Here is a 26,697-nt window from a genome sequence, read left to right on the forward strand (position 1 = left end):
CACAGGGTTTTTGTGAAATTTCAACAATGTAATACATATAAAGAACTTTTCGTCATACTCGGCCGTAAAAAGGGACAAAAAATATTAACTACTACAATGACAACGATGACGATTATTATTATAGTCATGTGCCATGCACATAACAACATCTCGGTCAGTGACAGACCGCACATATGGTGGTCCCATAATATTATTACCATATAGCCTAGGTGGGCAGTAGGCTACCCCATCTAGATTAGTGTAAGCACACTCTATCGTGTTTACACAACAATGAAATCACCTAACACATTTCTCAGAACATATCCCCATCATCAAGCTATGCATGGCTATATTATCATTATTATTATTATTACTGCTGCCGCTGCTAGGATCACAACTACTACTAGTAGTAGTACCACAACAATTACTACTACTATTATTTGAGAAGGGTAAAAGCACTTGGGGGCTTTCTTCATTCTCATTTCTGCTTTCTCAACCTGGAAATTGAAAATCATGTGGAAAGCCCTGGGGAACATGGAGCCTTTCAAAAGTGGGAAAGAGCAGTTTCTGTCTGCCACTGTGCACCAGCACAATGAGATCAGTTGCAGAATGAAGTGAGAGTGGTTCCAGTCTCAAAGGCAACGGGACCACTACCAAGCCAGTCTCACACTCAAGCCCAGGTGAAGAAGGCAAGAATCTGTCTCAAAATCCCTGTAAGTAAGAAATATGCTTCGGATAAGCCAACCCAGCTGAGAGAACCAGAGTGGGGAGAAGATAGGACCTCCAGAGACTTGAAGCTACAAAACTTCAGAGGGCAAGGGAGGATCCACAAGTTGGTCCTAACCCAGGAAAGACAAGCCTTTCTCTCTGGGAATGAAGTAATGGGGCAGAGAAAGGGAGGAGAGGGCGAGAATACAGGCAGAGTGGCTGCAAAAAGGAAACGGAGTGCAAACTGTGGCCAGAGCAGACAAGCCCCAACCTCAGAGAACCAAAGACAAGACTAGAAGAGAAGCGAGATCATGTAGAGGGTGAGAATTCCACCATGTGTGATGGCACACAATCTGAAATTACTTCTGAGGACTTCCATAAAGTGGAGAAAAACAACTGGATTGTGCACCTCGTGTACCTAACAGCCCCAAAGGGAAGACTTTCATTATCAACACAACAACAAATATCCACCTTTTCCAAAGTACTTTCATGATTATCATTTGATCCCAGACTAGCTATATGAAGTGGTATTCCCTGTTTTACAGATGAATAGCCATGAAGAGATTAAGTCAATTGCTTAAAGGCACAAAACCAGTAAATGGTGAAGATTGCTAGAGTGTAATTCTCCTGAAACCAATTACTTTGCACTGCTCACTGTGCAGTCTTCAGAAATTGCATGTTGTTCACCGTGTGGTTTCCAGGTTTGTTTTCTCCTTTATAATTCTCCTAATTTGTTTAAGGAAGTTTTGTTTTATTGTTTTTTGTTTTTAATGCAGATATGCCTTGGTTGAATGCAAAAGAAAAGGTCAAGGAAAAGATACGTCCAAGACTGGACCAGCTTAGCTAAAGAGATCAACTTCCCTGGAGTGTCAGGGATGGGTGACCAACAGTCCCAGCTACATATCAGGGTAACCCAATTTTCCCACGACCATCCAAGCTCCCAGACCACTAGATTTGGGGACTATAGTATGGTAACCTTTCCACACGGGATTTATAGTAACTTTATCCAACATATATTCATCCTCCCAATGAAAAGATTAATCTTGTATTATTCTAGTGAGAATGAGGGATTACAGTCAAGAAGAAACTTTAAAAACTTATAGAAAAATGTAACTCAAAGGAATATGCTCTGCCAGGATTTGGAACTCGCCCGTTTAGATAGTATAACTTTGCCAAGGACTTTCCAGTTAATACTATGCTTTCAACACTGATTAGAAAGTCAAATGTACTATATCAAACTAGAGTAATATCTTCTTTTTCTCAGGTCATGTGATTTTGCTTTAAGAGATTTTTCCAGAGCTGAGAATAGAACATGTCTCTAAGGCTCCCAGTCCAGTGAACTAAACAATGTGGCTTCTTCATTTTCAAATGGTCTGTTTTGAAACGAACAAATCTTAACACTTCATCAAGCTAAGAAAAGAAACAAAAGGAAAAAAACAGTCTCTTAGGCCAGGAAAAAGCTGAGATAGGTTGGAAGATGCAGAAGCTGAAGTTACCTGTAAGGCTGCCAAGCTAAACTGAATCAATTGATTCCTTTTTTTTTTTAATCAAATAAAACCCACCACTAATCTTTTTTCTTTTTTTCTGACCCAAAGTCTGTGTTTTGAAGTTACACAGACAAAATGCTTGTCAAATCCAATGATATACAATAGTTTCACAGATGTTGACATGTCATAGATAGAGATTTAAGAATCCACTGTGCCAGTTTGTAAGACTGGGTTTTCAAACAAGATGTGTATGCACACACACACACGTCCACACACTACACGTACGTACACCTTCTCTTCAGAAGGCACAAAGGTACTCGTTTCAACCACTGAGGGAAAGCACCTTCAACACACACAAAATATCTATTACATCACCCATTAAACTGTGTATTTTTAGAGCTACTGACCTTTATGTGAGCTGAACAATAAAGCTGTTCACAAACCTGACAGCAGCTTTTCCAAAGCGGAACAGTGAACCACTGTCCCTAATGCACCCATCAAACTTCACATCTAAAATGGCATCTAGCACAACATTTAAAAAGCCATTGTAACATAACACTGCCAAGATTATTGGTCTTGTCTCAAAAAAAAAAAATCATTGTTTGGCCTTGGCATTTATTTAAAAAAGAAAAAGAAAAAGAACTAATTTATTTATTTAGCAAATGAATGGACTGAATAAATTTAAGGCAATCAAAAGAAACTCAGTGGTCCCCAGCTCCTCAAACTGCTGCCAGACTAACTTGGGCACCGGTGGCCACAGACTGGTCCTAATAACACAGTCTTAATAACAAACAGTTATTGTGTGGATCCAACAGGCCCGAATTCAAGTCCTGGTTCCTCAGTTACTAGTTGCATGACCTTGGGTAAATTACTTAACCTCTTAGCTTCCACTGTCTTTTGTAATATAAGTACTATAATACTATTTGTCTAATGGAAGTTATGCTATAGGCAGTTATAAATGAAATCATATATGCAAAGGTTTAGCACAGTTGCTGGTATAGAGCAAATGCCCAGTAAAGGTTAGCTGTTATTATCATTGGGAAATCTCATAGGATGACCATAAAATTTCTTACCCAATCAAGAACACTTTTGAGGTTGAAAGTGAGCTCTATTAACACACAGTGGCAGGGACTGAAGGTCACCCTAATCATTGATGGTGCAGCACGGTCTGGTAGCATGGAATGCTGGGGACTAGGAGCAAGGCTTTAGTAATACGCAACAGGAAATACAAAACCATATTAGTAAATGAGGATGCCTAGCCACCCCTGAATGGAAATATGAGCAATGAGGAGAAGGAAGGGCTCAAGTTAATTGAAAACTTGCAGTTCTGTAATCAGTTGATGATATGATCATACCAGAGACAGCTGTTAGTATCAAAAACTTGTCAGCATTCTAAATTTAAACAGGTAAACTCTTTTGCAACATCTCCAATTTATACAAGATTTGGAAATTAAGAGATTTTTAAATTTGTGTAAAATATCCTTAACCATTTCCTAAATCAGTATACACTTTCCCAGGTGGTATCTTTAGCATAGCTTTTATGCTAGAAATTAACCTAATTCTAAAATTACGGAAGAAATAGTACAGCAGTTATCCAAATCATCATACCAGGAAGACAGTAACCTGGACAGTACACCAGAATATTCCAGTCACTTTGCTTCCAAACCATTCTGAAACTTGTAAGACTGCAATCAACCAATGTCTATTTAAAATCATCTTGTTAATTTTGATAACTGGAGATTTTGTGAAAGTGTCTGTAGACGATTTCATTAATCTTCTTTACAAAGAAGAGGTAAGTTACCAGCTGATGGATAGGCCAGTTGCAGGATTAAAAAGGTATTGTGGGGAGAATTTTTAAATTTTGCCTGTTTTTGAAAGAATGGGAGAGAAAAAAGAATGCATATTTGTGTTTTCTTGTGCTTTCATTAACAAATGTAGAAAAGATTAACAAGAAACTACTAAAAATGGTTACATGCAGGGCCAGGAGGAGCAGGGCTGGGGAGGCAGTTGGGATTCTTTTTGCACACATTCTGAATCATTTTAATTTTTGAACCATACCAAGTATCAGGGATTCAAAAAATTAAAAGAATTTAAAAATTGCCTATTTTAATAAAGTAAAAAGTCCTAAAGAGAATGTCTTGAGCCTACCAACGAACATAATTTATATATAGGGGAAGATAAAGTACCTCTATACCTCTTGCAACTATAAACTTTATTAGTCACAAGAGATGATGTTTAGTAAGCCTAAATGAAGAAAAGTTCCCCCCTAATTCAGGACAACCCAAACTGATAGAAATAAACACAGTGACACAATTTATATTTGATCAGCAATATCTTATTACCCAGATTTTCAGTGAATTTGCAAAATATTTTCAACTTAATCATTTTTAAGAACAAAATGTGTTAGATGTTTAGTTAATTAGCATTAAATATTAAAGAACATGGTTTTAAAATCCCCTAGACAAGTTAATGACTTCTTTATTTACATATTTCATATTTTGTTATAATAGATACAATAGGAATTATTTACAATAATTGCATTTTTTGGATAGTACATTTGTTGGTATTGTAATAGTGTAAAATACATTGTATGGAATCATATGGAAGAATGGCTAGGATTCATGAATATATGTATACATAAAATATGGATGTATATCAATCATATATGTGTGTGTGAATATATATATATATATATATATATATATATGAATATGGTGACTTCTGAACCTATTTCTATGATTATTTGTGAAAGCATAAAGATTATAACTAGCTTATGGATGTGAAAGCAATCTGGCTGAAACATCTGCCCTTTTATTGATTGCCAGGGTGGTTCTGTGATGTGGCTGAGTGGACAAGCATCTCCTTCCTCCTCATCACTCTATGTGCATCTCCTTCAAACCTGCCTGCTCTGTAACCTTGCTACCCAGATTCACATTTATTTGGGTAGTTTGAATCCTAGAAACAAATCACAATATCATAGATGCTCTGGCTTGTAAGAGACTTGAAAGGTCTTTACACAGATCCGAAGCCTCTCCTTATCTTCTCTGCTGCCTGAATCCTAAGCAGAAATTCAATTCTTTGGAACAGAGCTGACACATAGGGTTGGGCAGGGAGTTCTCTGCACAAGCAGGTCTGGTGATAGAAATGAGAGCTGAAATCTTAACTGTACTCTGCTGGCTAAGCCACATGCCCTGGTGTGGGGCTGCATCTGCCTGTTTCTAATTCATTCAAAATTGTCCTGTGGGCTAGTGTGAGCCCTGAGTTATAATTTGACACACAGGTGAGAAACCGGCCCTTTTGTATTCTCCGATACTCTTCCAACCTCACAGTGAGGCATAAAACACTACAAGATATACTTTCAGGAAGTCATTTTAAAGTACACTCTCGAGATTACAGCCAGGTAGACAGATTATATTTCCAATGTAATCAATGAGCCCAGTTTTGTCTAGATTAATATAAGTGTGGCTTCTTTCCAGAACTTCTCTCTCTTTCCCTTTGTCTGTTTTTCTGTCTCACTTCTCACTCTCTCTCTTTTCCTTCCACTCCCCTTTCTTCCCCACTCAATATTCCTCTCTTGCTCTCCCCCTACCCCAACCTCATCTCTAAGACCTTGAAGAAAACAAAATTCTTTCTGCCTGAGTTTTTGATACAATGCTCAAATTTGGGTTGATACAGTTCCCTCCAAAGCCATCTGCCACCCAAGCTGTTTGCATCCCTCACTGAATTCCCATTTCTAAAACTCGGGAGGAATCAAGGAAGGTGCCAGCTCCCTCTGAATTTACCCCTTTGACTCCAGTCTGCCCTAGGATTTTCATTGCTGGCTTCTGGTCACCTCAGCTCCTTCCCCAGGCATCTTCTTTCATCTATCCCATGCCTATCAGGACTCACCCAGCCTCAAGGTATCTGTCCCTCTATTATTCTGCCAACAAACTGTCAGCTTCTCGTTCTTTCCATAAATAGCATCCCCCAAATCCACAGTTGTATCAAAATACATGAGATTTTTTTTAAATGACATCTTAAGCAAAAGAAACACAATGACAATATATGTCCTATTTAACTGGAAAGAGAGATACACACAGTTAGAATACTGATACAGTTATTACATTTTTGACTGTATGACGTCTGATAGAAAAAATAAATTAGGGTAAAGATATCCAGCTATAGAGCAATATTAAAAATAAAGTGGGCCCCAAATGAAGAATAAATTTTAAACTGGTCTATTGTTGGAGTCCTTTTTTATATGTCAGGGTTAGTAGAAACTTGGTAATTAAATGCAAAATTTTTGTGTGTTAATTTTCCTGGGAAGAGATTACACGCATTTCATCAGCTTCTCTGAGGGAATCTGTGACCCAAATAAGCTCAAAATATTGAAGAAGAGTCAATGACTGGAATATTAAAAAAAACCTCACTCTAAGTCATTGATAAAATTATCTAATATTTAGCTTAAGAGCAAATATTAAATTCTATGTGTGAATATTAAAATGATCTCATCATCAGTGGGAGTATATGATGGATCTAGGTAAGTTTTTTAAGCACCATTCACATTACTTTATACATGATTGAGAAAACGTGAAGGTATTCCTTATTTTTTTTGAGGATGATTGACCCTGAACTAATATCTGTGCCAATCTTCTTCTATTTTATATGTGGGATGCCTGCCACAGCATGGCTTGATAAGCAGTGCATAGGTCCACACCCAGGATGTGAACTGGCAAACCCCAGGCAGCTGAAGCAGAGTGCATGAACTTAATCGCTATGCCGCTGGCTGGCCCCAGAAGGTATTCTTTAAAGTAGTATTTCCTAAACTTCTCTGATGATGTGAATCACTTGTGGTGCTTATACTTAAAAAAGAAAGAGCCCTGGGCCCCACTCCACAAATTGTGAAGCAGTATTTAGAGGAGAGAGAGGCCTAAGACATTTACTTTTTTTAAGATTTTTTTTTTTTCAGAGCAGTTTTAGGTTCATGGCAAAATTAAGAGGAAATTACAGAGATTTCCTATATACCCTCTGCCTCCAAACATGCAAACAAACAAGGCTCCCCCATCATCAACGTTCCCCATGAGTGTGGTACACTTTTTACAATTGATGAACCTACATTGATACATCATTGTCATCATCCAAAGTCCATAGGTTACATTACAGTTCGCTCTCGGTGTTGTACATTCTATGGATTTGGACAAATGTATAGTGATATTTGTCACTATCCCTTTGGTACCATTATATTATGAAACAGGATAGTTTCATTGCTCCCCAAATCCTCCATGCTCCACCTATTCATTCCTTCCCCCTGGCTTTAAAAAAGTGTCTCAGATGAGCCTTATCAATAGGAAGCATTTTATGGAAATTTTCCAAAGTTGTTATTAATTGATGTCCTTGTTTATCACACAAAAACAAATGGACTAACAAAAAGAAAACCAGAAACCCATGTCTCAATTTTTAAAAAGTATCATCTATTTAAAGATAGATTCCTTTGTGAAATTTTGAATACAAATGATTTTGTAATAGCTTAAAACATTTGACCTTTACAGCAATATAACAAGGATTAAAGTTAATTTTGTAATTCATATGTAACTATATACAAAAGTTTTTCTACCCAAACAATTTTTCCAAACCAGGTACTAGAATCCACTTACTGAAAATATTCGGAGAGCTTCATCATGTGAGTCTAGGAATTTGATGAATTATCATGCCTAAAGTATTAAGAAATTATTAAAGGAATCTTAGCATAAAAAGCAAAACGTGAAAAGAAGCAGCAGGGGGTCAAGTATTCTCTCTCAGACATATTATTCCATTAAACTAATAGTTTTTTCACAAAAGGAATGTTTTCCTAATGTAACACAAATCACCCCAGGGAGATTATTTATAATGGTCACTAATGGGCTAGCCCAGCTAGTTTACTCTACAGTGCCAACTTTAATAAAAACATACTGGGAGGAAATTTCTTTTTAATTATAAGTATTCAATTTTTAAAATTAATGTAATCAATTCAATTCTGCAATTATTCATTTAGTATCTACAGTAAGCCTGGCTCTAGGCCAGCTACTAAGGATAAAGTAATGAGTAAGACCTAATTCCTACCTTCAACAAGCTATCCTGTTCGAGATATGTTTTTATTTTTCTCCTGCTTTTTAAAACTTTGGGTAAACTAAATCAAGGGTTGGCAAACTTTTCTGTAAGAGGTCAGATAGTAAATATTTTATGCTTTGTGGACCATACAGTCGCTGTTGTAACTATTCAACTCCGTTGCGTAGCAGGAAAGCAGCCATAGACAATTTGTATTCTAAAAAGCATGGTTCCAATAAAACTTTATTTCACAAACAGGCTGCTGGCTAGATTTGACCCTTGAGCCGTACTTTGCCAACCACTGGACTAAATAATTTGCAAATGTTCATTTAACCCTTCAAATGCTTATTTAACTTTTTATCATATCTGTCTTACTAAAAATGTTTAGACCAGGAATAGTGAAAAGTGGTTACACTAAAGAGATTGGGAATTAAAGAATTACAGACAAAATAGGTTGAGAGAAATCAAGGAAGCTGTTAAAGGAGGAAAGGCAGCTCACCCAAACAGAAAGCAATTTGTCAAAAAAGGTCAAGCTCTGCAGAGCATGGTTGAAAACTTTTTAAACATTTTGTGCAATAACAGCAGTAATAATAATTTTATACTATGGAATAATCCACTTCTATGCAAAATCAGCTTTATAACTATAACTTGCTTTAAAAAGCAGATGTAGAGCCAGCCCTGATGGCCTAGTGGTTAAAGTTTGGCATGTTTCACTTCAGCAGCCCGGGTTCAGTTCCCGAGCACAGAACCACGCCACTCATCTGTCAGTAGCCATGCTATGGCAGCAGCTCACGTAGAAGAACCAGAAGGACTTAGAACTAGAATATACAACTGTGTACTAGGGCTCTGGGGAGGAAGAAAAAAAAAAAAGCACATGTGTTAAAGAATTGGACATAATGTCAAAAATGTTTAATAATACAAGTGAACATATAATCATTTTTTTAATTAAAAATACCAATAAGCACAAAGAAAAAACCTTCATATCTCCTCAAATACTACCAATGAGAGACACTACTTTTTCATGGAATAATTTTCAAATGTGTTGTAAGGGCTTGCTCTTCAAAGGCTCCTTCTGCAGCTTGAAGGATCAGAGCTTCATCTATTCATTCACTCCTGGAGTTCGCATTTTAGATTGCTGAATCTGTTCAAGTAGGGCACACTGCAGTGCTCAGTGCCCAAGATTCCACGATCATAGAAATAGCGTGTGTCTGCACTGTGTGAGGAGCTTTCTGGGGATCGCCTCACTGAATCCTCCCCACAATCCAAGGAGGCAGGCACTATTATCATTATGTCCATGCTAGAAAAGAGGAATCTGAGGAACAGAGAGGGGAAGTAATTTAGCCATGGTCAAGCAGCTAATCAGGGGCAGAATCAAGGTATGAACCCAGGAATTGTGTGTCCATCATCCATGCTCTGAATCTTTAGTTCTTCCTCTAAGGAAAAATAAGTACATATGCATCCTATCATATAACCCTGCAGCCAGGATTCTGACACTATTTGCTTTCATCGTGATAAATATGAATATGAAAAGTACGACTGTCTCTTCCACTCATGAAGAAATAATGGAAACACTTTTACAATTTTCAGGGGTTCAGTGAGTAACACCTGTTTCTTGACTTTTGGTAATAAATTTGAGTCCATACTTTGGTCTCTGCAGGATACAGTTTAACCATTTAGATATCAGAATAGTCAGTGGTTCTGAACTTTTTTGGGGAGCCAAACACATTGAAAATATGACAAAAGCCGAAGGAATGACATTTCCCAAAGGAATGCACATAAGCACAGTGTGGTGGCTCTGGAAGTGCACTGCTCGGATCTCCTTCTAGAGAACTGCTGCCAGGAGCAGAGTTGATGGTCAGCCCCAGCTGCTGCCCACTTGGATCCATGACCACACTGCCCCTGGTGCTAATCAGAGCCAATAACCAAGTGTGGCAGGGGTACTAGTGTCAGTGCCTTTCTGCCCAACACAGGATGCCTCCAACCAGCAACTTTTACTTGGGGACTCCCCAAGTTTCTTGGAACTATACTGCAGTTTGAGACTTTCTACCCAATCCTTCCTTCCCTTTCTCCCTTCACAGATGTCAGACCTGCATTGTGGTCTCATTGCTACCTACTCCTGTTCCTTCTCCTTTATCTTCTTTAGGTATTTCCCCAGAAATTCAGCTTGTCTAATCCTGTCTTGATGTCCGTTTCTTGGAGGACTCAAAATGATACTCACAAGCATGTGAAATGTTGTGCATCTTTTCAGAGGGTTAGTAGAAACTTGAAGCCCATTTGTTTATCCCTGAAAGTATAAGAACACCAGGTGAAGAACCTTTGCAGATGGTACAATGAAAGTCAAATGAAAGATAGATACTAAGTCATTATCTGCATTATTCTGCTCCTATAAGAATTTGGCCAAAGATTTTTTTTTAATGTACAATCCAAATCTAAAACAATTAATTATACTTAAATACTGGTTAAATTACGGAAATTTATTATTTTTAAAAAATCTAATGGAAAACAGGAGAGCCACAGAAATGGCATACATAAAAAAAAATTTATGAATGTTTTCTTAAAATCTGATTTCCTGGAAGAGGCACTGGACCCTGCAGTACTGAAGCCTGAGCTCAAATCTTCACCTCTCCAGGCTTGCTGAGTTAACTCCTGCAAGTATTTAACCTTTCTGGGCTCAAATTGCCTTTTCTCCAAATGAAGGGGTGGGACTAGGTAATTCCTAAGGAAGCTTTCAATTTTTAAAACTTTATGATGACATTTGGTTCTCTTTGTGTCATAATTAATAAACAGTGCCAGGGAGATAAAGTGAATTCTAAGACAAATATAATAATGTCAATAATGTTATTTTAGAAGATACTGATGGTAACTTTAAGTTTATTTGAACTCCTTAAGATCTGGCCCCTGCCTCCTTTTCCAGCTTTATAAACTATGTTCTAGAAACACCATCTTTCTGTTCCTGGTACCTCCGAAGGTCATTCCTGCCTCTATGTCTGTTGCATTTATTTGGAAAGTAGCTCTTGCCATTTTTCAAATGACTGACTCATTTTCATAATTCAGGTCTTGGTTCAAATGTCACCTCTACCAAACGATCTTATGTGACCATCCTGTCCAAAATAACCCCCCACCATCTCTAATCCTCTTAATCAGAATACTCTGCTATATCTTCTCATCAGCAGTTATCACTATTTTGTTGTCTGATTGTCTGTTTCTCCTGACTAGAACAGAAAGTCCATGGGCTAAATATTTTGTCTGTCCTGTTTATCATTACGTCCCCTCGAATGATGCCTGGCATATAGGAAGCACTCAATGAATGTTTGTTATGTGAACAAATGAGTGAGCAATTGAATATATGCATGCCAAAGAAAACACACATTTTACCTTTTAGAAGAACAAAAGGAGTTATAATCCATTCAATTTTTTTTCAGGGTCATATTAGAAACGGAATATAAACTTGGCTCTGTGTGTTGTTTTTCACAATTAGAGAAGATAATAACCCAAATGTGAGCCAGAAGTAGCATTAGTTTTAGCTTTGGGCTGGGTTTTTCTGTGGGAGGTCAACAGAATTGTATGCTGATCAATACCAAGATCATGTTCTAACTAACTGAGCAAAAATGCTTAAATTACTTAGCTTTTAATATTTGGAAACAAGCAAGTATCAAAATAATGCTATTGATTTCCAAAGAATTGAAAATCACAATACCTAAGAATAGAGTCATGAAATAGCTCTATGAAAATTTAATTATTATAGACAAGTTGTATTAAGAATGAGTCATGAAAGTTTAAAGAAACCAGTTTTTTTACAAGATAATGTTTTAACTAAATTTGATATCATAAAGTCCAAGGAACAGACAGATTTGAAGTCAACTCTCAATTTTCCATGATAGAATCAGGAATTGGCTCACAAAAAAGTAGCAGAAAGGATATAGGTTTTGGAGCTTCATAAATCCTGGCTCTGGCAGTTACTAACTATGGCTTTGAGCAAGTCACTTAATTTCTCTGGGCCTCAATGTATAATTTGTAAAACAGGATTAGTAAGTATGTTTTGCATTATTGGTAATACTTGTTTTGAAGATTCATGATATTCTAAAGCACAGAACATAGGACTAGGCACATAAGAGCTAATAAATGGCAGCTAAGCTGGACAACAAAAATGCCTTGACAATATAGGGGTATGGTGCTCAGGAGTATGTGTGGGAGAGGAGAGAGATGTCAGAACTACCACTATAAACTCATTTCCCTCATTAGAAACTGGATACTGTCACCTCCTTTGTGAAAATACACACTCTATACAGTTGAAAACTGAACAAAATATTTTGAATGTAGGCTTTTTCCCCATAGAAAGACAAATGGCAAATAGCAACAAGGAAGTGAATCGTTTAACCATATTTTAAAAATTAAGAATTTGCCCCTATAATGAAAGTTTACTTGAAATTAAATTCTTCTATGCTATCATTTTCAGTGAAATATGAAGCTCATTCTTAAATGGCTATAAATAAACTGTCATTCAGAATATATGAAATGATGCACATTAGGCAATAATTCATAAAGTGGCCCACAAATTTTCATTTAGTATCTACCATGCTCATGATGCTATAAAAATAAAAAGGCAATCATTGACTCATTCATTCCTTCATTCAACAAATATTTATGTAGTGCCTATTGCTGAAGACATGAAGCTATTTCCACTGGGGACAAAGTGGCAGTGATATAATTAGTTTTATACAATTATACACAAAGTGTATTTTTAAAGGGAAAGAAAGACTTTATTGAAGAGGTCACATGAGCTGAAATCTACAGAAAAATAATCTGGAGAAGAGTGTGATTTGAAGGTGGCAAAGGACATTCCAAACAAAGGTAATTGCATATGATAAGATTCTATGACAAGAAGGGAGTAACATCTTTCAAGAACTAAAAGAAAGCCAGTGTGGCTGGAGAACAGAGTAAGGGGTATTGTGGTAAGAGAAGAAGAAAGAGAGGTAGGCAAGGGTTAAAACATGTAGAGCCTTTTATGCCTTGTTTAGGATTAGGGTCTTTATCTTAAAATCAACAAGATTCCATTGAGGAGATCTAAAAGAAGCAGGGGACATGCTTAGATTCACATTTTGGAAGATCACTTTAGCCTGAGGTATTGAGGACAGATTTGGATGGATGATTAGAGGGGACATCGAGAGGCCAAGTAAGAGACTGCTACAGTAGGTCAGATGAGAGGTGATATTTAGCTTGGGCCAATTCAGTGGCAATGGTGAGAAATGGATAGAGTCAAACAATTTTTAAGAGGTAAAACTGCCAGGACTTGCTGATGGAGAGAATACATAAAGAGGCACATTCTGGAAAGGCAGAGGAATAAAGCAAGGAAACTGTCCAAGATCTCTCTTTGGTTTCTGACCAGCACTGCTGGAGAGGGTGGAGGTATAATTCACTAAAGCATGAAACACTGGAAGAGGGCCAGGTTTGGGAGTAGGGGTCAGGGCAGGTGAGAGGATCATGATATTATTAACTTGACTTTGAGTTGCCTTAGAGACATCCAAGTAGGCAGGAGGGTCTAGAGTATGTAAGAGAGATTTAGGCTGGGGATAGAAGGTTGAGGGTCCTTGGTGACCTTTAATGTTTTTATAGGTGAGATTTCCCAGGGAAAGAATATGAGATAAAAAGAGAAAGGAATCTATGACTAAGCCTTGAAAACTTCCAAAATATAATGCTCAGGTAGACGATGATGAGCCTGAAAAGGAATCTTAAAGGAAATGGCAAGAGAGCAAAATCAGACTAGTATATATTCCAGAAATTAGTGGAAGAGAATCTTTTAAGAAAGAAGGACCGAACAATATCCAATGCACAAGCACGTACACACACACACACAAAAATGCAACTGTTGAAAGGTATTTCTGAGGGATTAAGGCAGTAACAAGAATAACAAACCAGATTTTGGCTTCTGGTCATGATAGAGTATCAAGAAGCAGGCTTACTCTTCCACTGTAAATAAGTAAAAAACAGGACAAAATATATGAAACCCATGTTCTCACACATTAAAAAACAGGCAGAACACATCTGTGATCACTGAGAAAAGAGAAACAAGCTGAATGGGACCCATGATTTCCCTGGCTTTTGGCCTAGAAGTATGTTCTAGACCATGCAACAAGGAGGGGGTTTCTCAAGCATTCATAGGCTTGAGCAGCCAGAGATCAGCAGTCAGGGAAGCTAAGGTATCTAGAAGCTATGAAGCAGAGTTCCAAAAAGGAGGGAGCTATGCAGAAAATCAGCTCTGTAAATCTGCATATGGTTCTTCTTGAGTCTCTGCTGAATAGTAAGAGGTGTGTACACAGGGGAAAGCAGTCCAAGTCCAAGCAAACACTGAATGTGAAGAAGTAAGATGAGCAGTTACTAGAGTTCACACAGGGATGGGAGATGTTCAACTTCAGACCAGCCAGAGTGGAAAGTCCTTGTTAATCACCCTGGGCATTCAGCAGAGACCGCAAGAGGTTATGCCTTAGTAGTAAGGCTAAAAATTTGTTTAAAGGCTACTCAGCAACCATCCTACCAAAGCTTAAGACAAGCCTCAACCTTGACAAGCCTAGACTGATCCATGAGTCTTAACTGCCTGAAAAACAAGACCCAATACTAATATAAAGCAAAACAGGAAAATCAAGATGCTCAACAATATAATATTCACAATGTCCAGTATCCACTCAAAAAGCACTATGAATACCAAGAAGAATAAAAAAGTTGACCAATAAACAGGATAAAAATCAATAAACAGAAACAACAGAGATAATAGGATTAGTATTAAAGAAATTGAAAAAAACTTCTAGCAAATGTTATAAATATGCTCAAGAGTTTAAAAGAAAATACAAGAGAAGAAAAAGAGATAAAGAATCACATGGAATTTGTAGAGATGAAAGAATACAATATGTTAAATCATAATTTTACTGGATGGAATTAACAGCAGATTAGATACTGTCAAAGACAAAAATGTCAGTGGACCTAAAGATATAACAATATATATTATCCAAATATCTGTTGGCACAGAGGCATAGAGGAAAAGAGAGACCAAAAAAAAATTAACAGAGCTTTAGTGGTCTGTGGGATACCAAGAAGACTAATGTACATGTAACTGGAGTCCTAGAAAAAAGTAAGGAGCAGAAAGAAATACTTTAAGAAATAAGGGTCAAATTGTTTTCAAATTTGAAGAAAATGATAAAACCACAGATTCAAGAATTCCAATGAAGCCCAAGCCTAGCATGACAAGCTTTAATAAAACCACAAAAAGATACATAATAATCAAATTGCTGAAAATCAGTCATAAAAAGAAAATCTTAAAAGAAGTCAGGGGGAAATAAAAGACACATATATTACAGAGAAATACAGATAAAAATTATCACAGACTTCCAGTCAGAAAATATACAAGTCAGAAGACAATGACACAAGATCTGTGAAGTGCTGAATGAAAAACAAAACCTGTCAACTTAGAATTCTATACACTCAGTGAAAATATCTTTCAAGAATGAAGGCAAAACAAAGTATTTTACAGACACACAAAAGCTCAAAGCTTTTGTTGCAAAGAGACTTGCACCACAAGAATTGTTAAATAAAGTTCTTCAGGTGGAAAAGAAAATGATCCCAGATACACATAGTGGTGTTTACATCATATGTGGACAAAAATGGCAAATGATAGGAGAAGGGAAATGAAAATATCGTGAGGTAAGTATCATATATAATGGATAAACTGATAAAATATTATTAAAGATATACTATGATGAGTTAAACTATAAATGCTAAAGGAACTATTAAAAATCATAACTAATAACCTCAGAGATAAAAATAGAATACTAAAAGCTATTCATTTAATCCAAAGGAGCAGAAAATGTAAAGAAAATGAACAAAGAACAGATGGTACAGATGAAAAAAAGTAGCAGGATAGTAGGGTTAAATTCAACCACATTGAAAAGCGTATTAAAAGTGAATGATCTAAATACTATAATTAAAAGGCAGAGATTGTCAAGTTGGATTTTAAAAAAAGATCAACTGTATGCTATCCAAAAAATACACTTTAAATATATAGACAAATATAAGTTAAAAGTATAGGGATGACAAAAGATATACCATGTGAGGCTAAATATAAGAAATATGGAGTGGCTATAATAATATCAGATAAGAGACATTAGAACAAGATATATTACCAAGGATTAGGGGGACTTTTCATAATAATAAAGGGATTGATTCATCAAGAATAGATAATAACTCTAAAAATGTTTGCACAAAGTTACAGAGCTTTATAGTACATGAAACAAAAGCAGGAATAATGAAAGAATAAATAAATAAATCCATAATTATGCTGGAGAGTGCAAAACTCCTATCCAAGTAATTGATAGAAAGTACACAGAAAATCAGTAATTATATATAAGATTTGAACAACACTATCAACCAGCTTGACCTAAATGACATTCACAGACCACTCTAAGTAACGGTAGTAGAATATATACTTATTGCAAGTGTAAATGGACCATTAACCAAGGTAGACCATATTCCAGGTCTTAAGACAAATCTCAGAAAACTTATTGGGTTTTAAATCATATAGAATATGTTCTCTGACCAGAATCAAACACTGAACAGAATTAAATTAGACATCAATACCAGATAAACAACTGGAAAATCCTCCCATATTTGGAAATTAAAATACTTTTAAAAGCAGCTTCATTGAGGTATAGTTGCTATGCAATAGAGTCCACATATTTAAAGTACACAATTTAATTAGTTTTGACATACGTAAATATCCATGAAACCATCACCACACACAATCAAGACACTGAACAAATCTATGACCTCAAAAATTTTCTGATGTCCTTTGTCATTACTCCATTCTGTCCCTCTCTGCTCTTTCATCCCCAAGAAACTACTGATCTGCATTCTGTCACTATAGATTAGTTTGCATTTTTCTAGAGATTTATATGAATACAGTCATATAGAATGTATCTTTGTGTGTGTTGGTCTTCCATTCGGGGTGATTAAATTGATTTTCACCTATGTTGTTTTCTGTATCAATAATTCTTTCCTTGATTTACTGAGTAGTATCCTATTGCATATATATATACACCACAATTTGATTATATATTCATCTCCTGATGAATATTTTGGTTGCTAACATAAAAAAGACACTTTTAAATAACTCATGGGTCAAAGTAGAAATCACAAGGGAAATTAGGAAATATTTTGAACCAAATAAAAATTAAAATACAATATATCAAAATTTGTGGAATACAGTTAAAGCAGTGCTCAGAGGAAACTTGAACTTCTAATATTAGAGGGAAAAAAGACAGGTCCAAAATAAATTATATAAGCTTTTACCATAATAAGCAAGAAAAGAAAAAGAGAAAATTAAACCCAAATTAATCATAGGAAAAAATAAAAGAAATGAGAAGAAAGCAATGGAATACAAAAGGGGTAGCAAACTTGTTGTATGAAAGACCAGAAGTAAATATTTTAGAGTTTGCAGACCATAGAGTTTCTAATGCAACGACTCAACTCTGTTCTTGTCAATGTAAAGGCAGCCACAAACAACAGGTAAATGGATGAGTGTGGCTATGTTAAAATAGAACTTTATTTAGAAAAGTAGGTAGTTGGCTGGATTTGGCCTATGAGCTACAGTTTGTCAACCCCTAAAATAGAAAATAGGCAAATATAGAAAAATAAATAATAGCAAATGCTAGAATTTTGAAAAAAACAATAGAACTCATAAACCATTAGATAGATGGCTCAAAAAACAAGAAGAAGATACAAATTATCACTATCAGGAATGAAAGAAGAGTCATCACTACACACCATTTACATATTGAAAGGATAATAAGGAAATATATTACAAACAAGTTTATGCCAGGAAATTCAACAATGCAGATGGAATGTAAAATTTACATTCCTAAATGACATAAATTATCAAAAATTACTGAAGAATAGAAAATATGAATAGCCTTATATCTATTAAATTAATTACATTAATTGTTAAAAACCTTCTCAGGTGGTGAGGTCAGCATTATGGCAGAGTGAGCTCTTCCCTTAAACTCTGTGCCCTAAGATACAATGAAAAGGACATTTATAAGCCAACAGAGAACATTCACACAACACAATAGACATCTGAGAGACCCACTCAGCCATATATCTGAAGATGGAGGTGCTGGACCCCCTGGGAGGTAGTGGGAAGGAGGTAAAGGGATCTCCTCTCCCTCCCCAGCAGTGACCTAGGGCATGGTACCACTCATAGGTCTGAGAGGACGGGGGTAAGAGCAGTTCTCCACAGGAATGCCTTTGCTCTCTGAGCAGCCTACCAGCAGTGGGAAAGCTCCACACAGAGGAGGGTAAGCAATTTCAGGGGTGTCTTCATCAAGCCAGAACCCCAGGAGGACAAATAGTGAGGGCAGAGTCAGAACACCCCCCAGGACTGCACACATGAAAGAAAGTGCCCCTCCCCCCACCTAGTGCACCAACTTGGCTGGTTGGCCAGAGCAAGGGACCCCTGCCAGATTGCATGTGCATACGTTAGTAAAGAAGCAGCTGTGAGCGGGCAATCACAGACAGGGCCTGTCAGCATAGATTCCAAAGAACAGGCATAGACAACAGAGATCACAGCAGGTTCAGAATACACAGCTCCTGCTGCCACCTCCACAGTGGCAGCAGGTGGAATCTGTGACCAGATACTACCAATTCATGAAGGCACCAATCTACCCCAATGAATAGTGTGAGGAGGTATATTAGTCCTCCAAACCAGAAGGAAAATGACAAGCACCCAGAAATCAAGACTGAAGGCACAAATATTTACAATTAAATGACAGAGAATTCAAAACAGCTATCATTTTAAAAAAACTCAATGAGCTACAAGAGAACTCAGAAAGACAGTTCAATGAAATCAGGAATAAAATTAATGAACAGAGCAAATTCTTTACAAAAGAGACTATAATTATAAAGAAAAATCAATCAGAAATGTTGTAGATGAAAAAAACAATGAATAAGATAAATAAAAATCTGGAGTCCTTGAATAACCAATCTGATATTACGAAGGACAGAATTAGCAGTTTGTAGGACAGATAAATAGAAATGCTTCAGATGGAAGAGACAGAACTAAGGCTAAAAGGAAATGAAGAAATTCTCTGACAAATAGCCAACTCAATTAGTAAATACAACATAAAGTTTATAAGTATTCAAGAGGGAGAAGAGAAGAAGAATGTAGCAGAAAGCTTGTTCAAAGAAATAACAGCTGAGAACTTCCTAACCTTGGGGAAGGGGCTGGAATTACAAATAAAATAAGCTAACAGAACTCCTAATTACGTTAATGTAAAAAGGCCTTCTCCAAGGCATATAGTAGTCAAATTGGCAAAAATCAACGACAAAGAAAAATACTAAGGGCAGCAAGGCAGAAGAAAATAACCTATCAGGCTTTCAGCAGATTTCTCACCAGAAATAATATATTCAAAGAAGAATGATATATTCAAAATTCTGAAAGACAAAAGCTATAAGCCAAGAATACTCTATCCAGTGAAACTATCTTTCAGATATGATGGAGAAATAAAACTTTCCCAGATAAACAAAAGCTGAGGGAGTTCATCACCACAAGACCACCCCTACAAGAAATGATCAAGAAAGTCCTCATACCTGAAGAAAAAAAAAGGGGGGGGGGCGGTTTACAAAGCCTCGAGCAAGGAGATAAATAGGCAGACAAAATCAGAAAATTTTAGCCCTGTATCAGAACAGGTTAGCAAACACTTAATTGAAAGATTAAAGATAAATGGAAGGAAAACATCAAAAATAAATATAATCTAGTCATTTTAACCACAAACTCACAACACAAAACAAAATAAGTTGTGACAATAATAACTTAGAAGGGGAAGAGGGAAAGGATGTAACCTACTTAGACTGAGGAATTAAGAGGCTATCAGAAAATGGACTATCTCCCCTATGAGATTTTTTATGCAAACCTCACAGGAACCACTAAACAAATAATCAGAAGAAAGACGTAAATGATAAATAAAGAGAAAACTGAGAAAACCATCACAGAGAACTATCAAACTGAATTGGCCATCTGAAATCCATGGGACGAGAAATAAGGGAAATACAGAACAAGCAGGAAAAGAGGGATAAAATGGCAGCATTAAACACTTATATATCAATAATCACTCTAAATATAAATGGATGGAATTCTCCAATCACAGGCACAGACTGGCTGCATAGATTAAAAAACAAGACCCAACAATATGCTGCCTCCAGGAAACACATCTCAGCCCTAAAGACAAACACAGGCTCAGAATCAAGGGATAGAAGACGATGCTCCAAGCTAATGGTAAAAAAAAAGAAAGGAGGTGTGGCCATATTTAGATCACACTTCAGGATAAAAAAGTCAATGCGAGACAAAGATGGGAAGTATATAATGACAAAAAGGGACAATCCACCAAGAAGACATAACACTTATAAATATATATGAAACCAACACAGGAACACCAAACTACATAAAGAAACTGTTAACAAACCTAAAAGGAGATATTAACAATAATATTATGGGACCTTAACACCCCACATACATCAAGGAATAGATCATCCAGACAGAAAGTCAACAAGGAAATAGTGGAATTAAACACAAAACTAGACCAGATGGACTTAATAGATATATAGAGAGAATACTCCATCCAAAACAGCAGAATATACATTTTTCTCAAGTGCACATGGAACATTTTCAAAGATATATGTTGGGAAACAAGGCAAGCCTTAATAAATTTAAGAAGATTGAAATCATATCAAGCATCTTTTCCAATCGCAATGCCATGAAACTAGAAACCAACTACAAGAAAAAAGCTAGGAAAGTAACAAATATGTGGAGACCAAACAATATGCTACTGAACAAACAGTGGATCACTGAAAAATTAAAGGGAAATCAAAAAAATATGGACACAAATGAAAAGGAAAATACACCATACCAACTCATATGGGATACAGCAAAAGTGGTCCTAAGAGGGACCAGGGCCAGTCTTCCTCAGCAAGAAGAGGAGGATTAGCAGCTGATGTTAGCTCAGGGCTAATCTTCCTCAAAAATAAATAAATAAATAAACAAATAAGTAAGTAAGTAAGTAAAAATAAATAAATAAAATGGGTTATTGTAGGAAACAACCTAAGTACCCATTAATGAATGAATGGATAAAGAAAATATGGTATATATACACAATGGAACACTATCAGCCATAAGAAAAACAAAAATGAAATCTCGCCATTTACAGCAACATGGATGGATCTTGAGGGTATTATGCTAAGTGAGATAAGTCAGAGGGAGAAAGTCAAATACCATACAATTTAGATAATAGTAGACCCTTATCTCACACCATACACAAAAATAAACTCAAAATGGATCAAAGACCTGAAGATAAGTCTTGAAACCATAAAAGTCCTGGAAGATAATATTGGTAGTACACTCTTGGACATCAAACTTAAAAGGATCTTTTTGAATACCATGTCTTCTCAGACAAGGGAAACAAAAGAAAAAATAAACAAGCGGAACTTCATCAGACTAAAGAGCTACTGCAAGACAAAGCAAACCAGGAACAAAACAAAAAGACAACGCACCAGCTGGGAGAAAATATTTGCAAATGATATATCTGACAGGGAGTTAATCTCCAAAGTAGATAATGAACTCACACAACCCAGCAACAAAAAACAAACAACCTGATCAAAAAACAGGCAGAGGAGCTGCTGAACAGACTTTTTTCCAAAGAAGATATACAGATGGCCAATAGGCATGTGAAAATATGTTCAACATCAGTAATCATCAGGGTAATGCAAATCAAAACTACAATGAGATATCACCTTACACCCATTAGAATGCCTATAATCACCAAGACAAAAAATAGCAAATGTTGGAGAGAATGTGGAGAAAAGGGAACCCTCATAGACTGCTGGTGGGAATGCAAACTGGTGGAACCACTATAGAAAACAGTATGGAGATTTATTAAAAAATTAAAAATAGAAATACCACACAATCCAGCCATCCCACTACTGGATATTTATCCAAAGAACTTGAAATCAACAATTCAAAGAGACTTATGCACCCCTACATTCACTGAAGCATTATTCACAATAGCCAAGACGTGGAAGCAACCTAAGTGCCCATCAACTGATGAACAGATAAAGAAGACGTGGTGTATAGATACATATATACATCTGTATATATACAATGGAATACCATGCAGCCATCAAAAAGAGAAAATGGTCCCATTCGTGACAGCATGGATGGACCTTGAGGGTATTATGTTAAGTGAAATAAGCTAGACAGAGAAAGACAAACACCATATGGTTTCACTCATATGGAAGATAAACTAATACATGCACAAAGAGATCAGATTAGTGGTTACCAGAGGTGAAGATAGTTGGGGGGTGGGCATAATGGGTAAAGGGGCATATTTAAATGGTGACTGACAAATTTCACAATGCTATAAACTATTATGACCTCAATAAAATAAAGAAATTTTCAAAACTTTATCAGAGACAAAATTCCAGGCCAGATCATTCCACTGGTAAGTTTTATCAATCTTTTAGGGAATAAATAATGCCAATCCTAAACAAACTCCTTCAGATATTAAAGGATAAGGGAACTCATCCCAAATCTTTTTTTATGGTTTGCATTACCCTGATATCAGAACAAAACTAGAAACTACAGGGAAAGAAAATTAGAGATCAATATCCCTCAGGAAAAACCCAGAAAACTCCTTAATAAATAGCATAATGAATCTAAAAATATATATAAAGAATAGTACTCTTGATCCAGTGGTGTTTATCCTAGGAATGTAGTGTTGGTTTAATATTTGAATATCAATCAACTAAATTAAAGATATTAAGAAACAAAGCAGAAAAACCATTTGATCATCTTATGATGCAAAAATATCATTTGACTAAATTTAACATCAACTCATGAATGAAACTTTTAAGAAACTTTGATACAATGGAACTTTTCTAGCCTGATAAATGATATTTGTAAGAAATTTAAAATTAACATCATACTGAATGGTAAAAGATAGCATGCTTTCCATTTACAATCCAAAATAAGGCAATGATGTCCACATTGACAACTCCTAATCAACATCATTCCTCGTGTCTTAGCAAGTACAAATAAGGAAAGAAACATGAAACTTTGGAAAGAAGAACTAACACTGCTTTATTCAAAGACAGCATACTGTGCCTATAGAAAATACTATGGAATCTACCAAAGGAAAAAGGACTGAAACCAATATGTGAGTTTAGCAAAGTCAAAGTATATGAGGCAATATACAATATGCAATTGTATTTCTATATGCTGGCAATGAACAATTAGAAAATGAAATTAAAAATTCCATTTACAATAGCATCAAAACTATGAAATATTTAGGAATACATAGCAAAATATATTCAAGATCTCTACACTGAAAACTATAAAATGTCCTCAACAGACTTTAAAGAAGATCTAAATAAAAGTAGAGATATACTATGTTCATGGATCAAAAATGATGTCATTGTCAGTTCTCTCATGGTAATATAAAGAGTCAATACCATCCCAATCAACTTCCCAGTTGGATTTTCTAAAAAAATGACAATCTTAATAATCTTGAAAAGGAAAAACAAAGTTGGAGAACTTATACTATCTCATCTCAAAACTTACTATAAAAGGTACAATTATCAAACTATTGTGGGGCCGGCCCCAGCCCTGTGGCCGAGTGGTTAAGTTTGCATGTTTCACTTCAGCGGCCCAGGGTTTCACCAGTTCAGATCCTGGGCATGGACCTAGCACCGCTAAACAAGCCATGCTGAGGTGGCATCCCACATAACACAACCAGAAGGACCTACAACTAGAATATACAACTATGTACTGGGGCGCTTTGGGGAGAAGAAGAAAAAGATTGGCAACAGATGGCAGCTCAGGTGCCAAGCTTTAAAAAAATAAATATGTGGTATTGGTGTAAGGATAGACATACAGATCAATGAAATAGAAAAGAGTTCAGAAATAGAACCCACAGATATGAACAGTTGATTTTTTTAATTGTGGTAAAATATACATAAAATTTACCATTTTAACTATTTTTACGTATACAGTTCAATGGCATGAAGTACATTTGCATTGTTGTGCAACTATCACCACCATCCACCTCAGTAACTTTTTCATCTTCCCAAACTGTAACTCCATACCCATTAAACACTAACTCCCCAATCCCCCCACCCAGCCCCTAGAAAACACCATTCTACTCCCTGTTTCTATGAATTTGACTATTCTAGGTACCTTGTATAAGTGAAATCATAGAGTCTTTTTCGTTTTGTGACTGGCTTATTTTACTCAGCATAATGTCTTCAAGGTTCATCCATATTGTAGCATTTGTCAGAATTTCTCTTCTTTTCAAGGCTCAATAATGTTCCATTATGTGTATATATCACAATTTCTTTATGTATTCATCCATCAATGGATATTCAGGTTGCTTCCACCTTTGGCTACCGGTAATAATGCTGCTGTAAACATAAAGAACAGATATCTGTTTGAGCCCCTACTTTCACCTCTTTTGGGTATGTCGAATTGCTGGATCATATGGAATTCTATGTTTAATTTTTTGAGAAACTGACATACTATTTTCCACAGCAGCTGCGTTATTTTACATTCCCATCAGCAGTGCACAGGGTTCCAATTTCTCCACATCCTTATTAACACTTATTATTTTCTTGTTTGTTTTTAGCCATCCTAACGGGTGTGAAGCAATATCTCATTGTGGTTGTATGTTTAGTTGATTTTGACAAATGTATGCTGACAATTCAATGAGGAAAGAATGATCTTTTTAATAAATTTCACTGGATATCTACTTTTAAAAAATGAAAGTCCAACCTTGCCTCACATCATACACAAAAATTAACATAAAACAAAAATATAAAACTTGTAGAAGAAAACATGGGAGAAAAATCTTCATCACCCTAGAGTAGGCAAAGATTTCTCAGATAAGACAGCAAAGCACAAATCATAAACAAAAAAATTGATATACTGGAATTAATCAAAATTAAAATTTTTGCCACACATCTATGGACAGCTAATCTTTGACAAAGGAGCTGAGGGCCTACAAAGGAGAAAAGAAAGTCTCTTCAACAAATGGTTCTGGGAAAACTGGACAGCCACATGCAAAAGAATGAAAATTGATCATTCTTTTTCACCATTCACAAAAATAAACTCAAAATCGATCAAAGACCTAAAGATTAGGCCTGAAACAATAAGTCTTCTAGAAGAGAATATAGGCAGTACACTCTTTGACATCAGTTTCAAAAGAATCTTTTCGGACACTATAACTCCTCAGATGAGGGAAACAATAGAAAGAGTAAACAAATGGGACCTCATCAGACTAAAGAGCTTCTTCAAGGCAAGGGAAAACAGGATTGAAACAAAAAAACAGCCCACTAATTGGGAAAAAATATTTACAAGCTACTTATCCGACAAAGAGTTAATCTCCATAATATACAAAGAACTCACACAGCTCAACAACAAAAAAACAAACAACCCGATCAAAAAATAGGCAGAGGACATGAACAGACATTTCTCCAAAGAAGATATAAGGATGGCCAATAGACACATGAAAAGATGCTCATCATCACTAATCATCAGGGAAATGCAAATCAAAATGACACTAAGATATCACCTTACACCCGTTAGATTGGCAAAAATATCCAAAACCAAGAGTGACAAATGTTGGAGAGGTTGTGGAGAAAAAGGAACCCTCATACACTGTTGGTGGGAATGCAAACTAGTGCAGCCACTATGGAAAACAGTATGGAGATTTCTCAAAAAGTTAAAAATAGAAATACCCTATGACCCAGCCATCCCACTACTGGGTATCTATCCTAAGAACCTGAAATCAGCAATCCCAAGAGTCCCACGCACCCCTATGTTCATCGCAGCATTATTTACAATAGCCAAGATGTGGAACCAACCTAAATGCCCAGAAACTGATGATTGGATAAAGAAGATATGGTACATATACACAATGGAATACTACTCCGCCATAAAAAAGGACAAAATTATTCCATTCGCATCAACATGTATGGACCTTGAGGGTATTATGTTAAGCGAAATAAGCCAGACAGAGAAAGACGAACTCTATATGACTCCACTTATAGGTGGAAGTTAACATATAGACAAGGAGAACTGATTGGTGGTTACTAGGGAAAGGGGGGGGTGAGGGGAGGGCACAAAGGGTGAAGTGGTGTACCCACAACATGACTAACAATAACGTACAACTGAAATCTCACAAGGTTGTAATCTATCATGATCTTAATAGAAAAAAATTAAAATTTTTGCTCTGTAAAAGGAACTGTTCAGAAACTCAAATTGCAAACAAAACTCTAGGAGAAACTATCTGTGATACATATATCTGACAAAGAATTTGTATCCAGAATATACAAAGAACCTATATCATTTTTTTTTTTAAAGACGCTATTTTTC

General features: G+C 36.2%; 1 protein-coding gene across 14 annotated transcripts in view; it reads right to left on the reverse strand.

Moving 5' to 3' along the window:
- Positions 1 to 26,697, reverse strand: part of CCDC148 (coiled-coil domain containing 148) — a 232,524-nt gene that overhangs the window by 189,745 nt on the left and 16,082 nt on the right. For 5 of the 14 annotated variants that reach the window (XM_070579894.1, XM_070579892.1, XM_070579889.1 and 2 more), the window contains exon 2: positions 10,456 to 10,521. The exons of 8 other annotated variants lie outside the window; for them this stretch is intronic. Coding sequence is in view for 3 of the 6 variants with exons in the window: in XM_070579886.1 (XP_070435987.1) it covers positions 10,456 to 10,477 (22 nt within the window). In the remaining 3 variants the exon portion in view is untranslated. Of the gene's footprint in view, positions 1 to 10,455; positions 10,522 to 24,504; positions 24,729 to 26,697 lie in introns of all 14 variants that reach the window. One more of the 14 variants, XM_070579885.1, reaches the window with a different exon arrangement.

This window comes from Equus przewalskii, chromosome 17 (assembly GCF_037783145.1).
Source record: "Equus przewalskii isolate Varuska chromosome 17, EquPr2, whole genome shotgun sequence".
NCBI classification, from domain to species: Eukaryota; Metazoa; Chordata; class Mammalia; order Perissodactyla; family Equidae; genus Equus; species Equus przewalskii.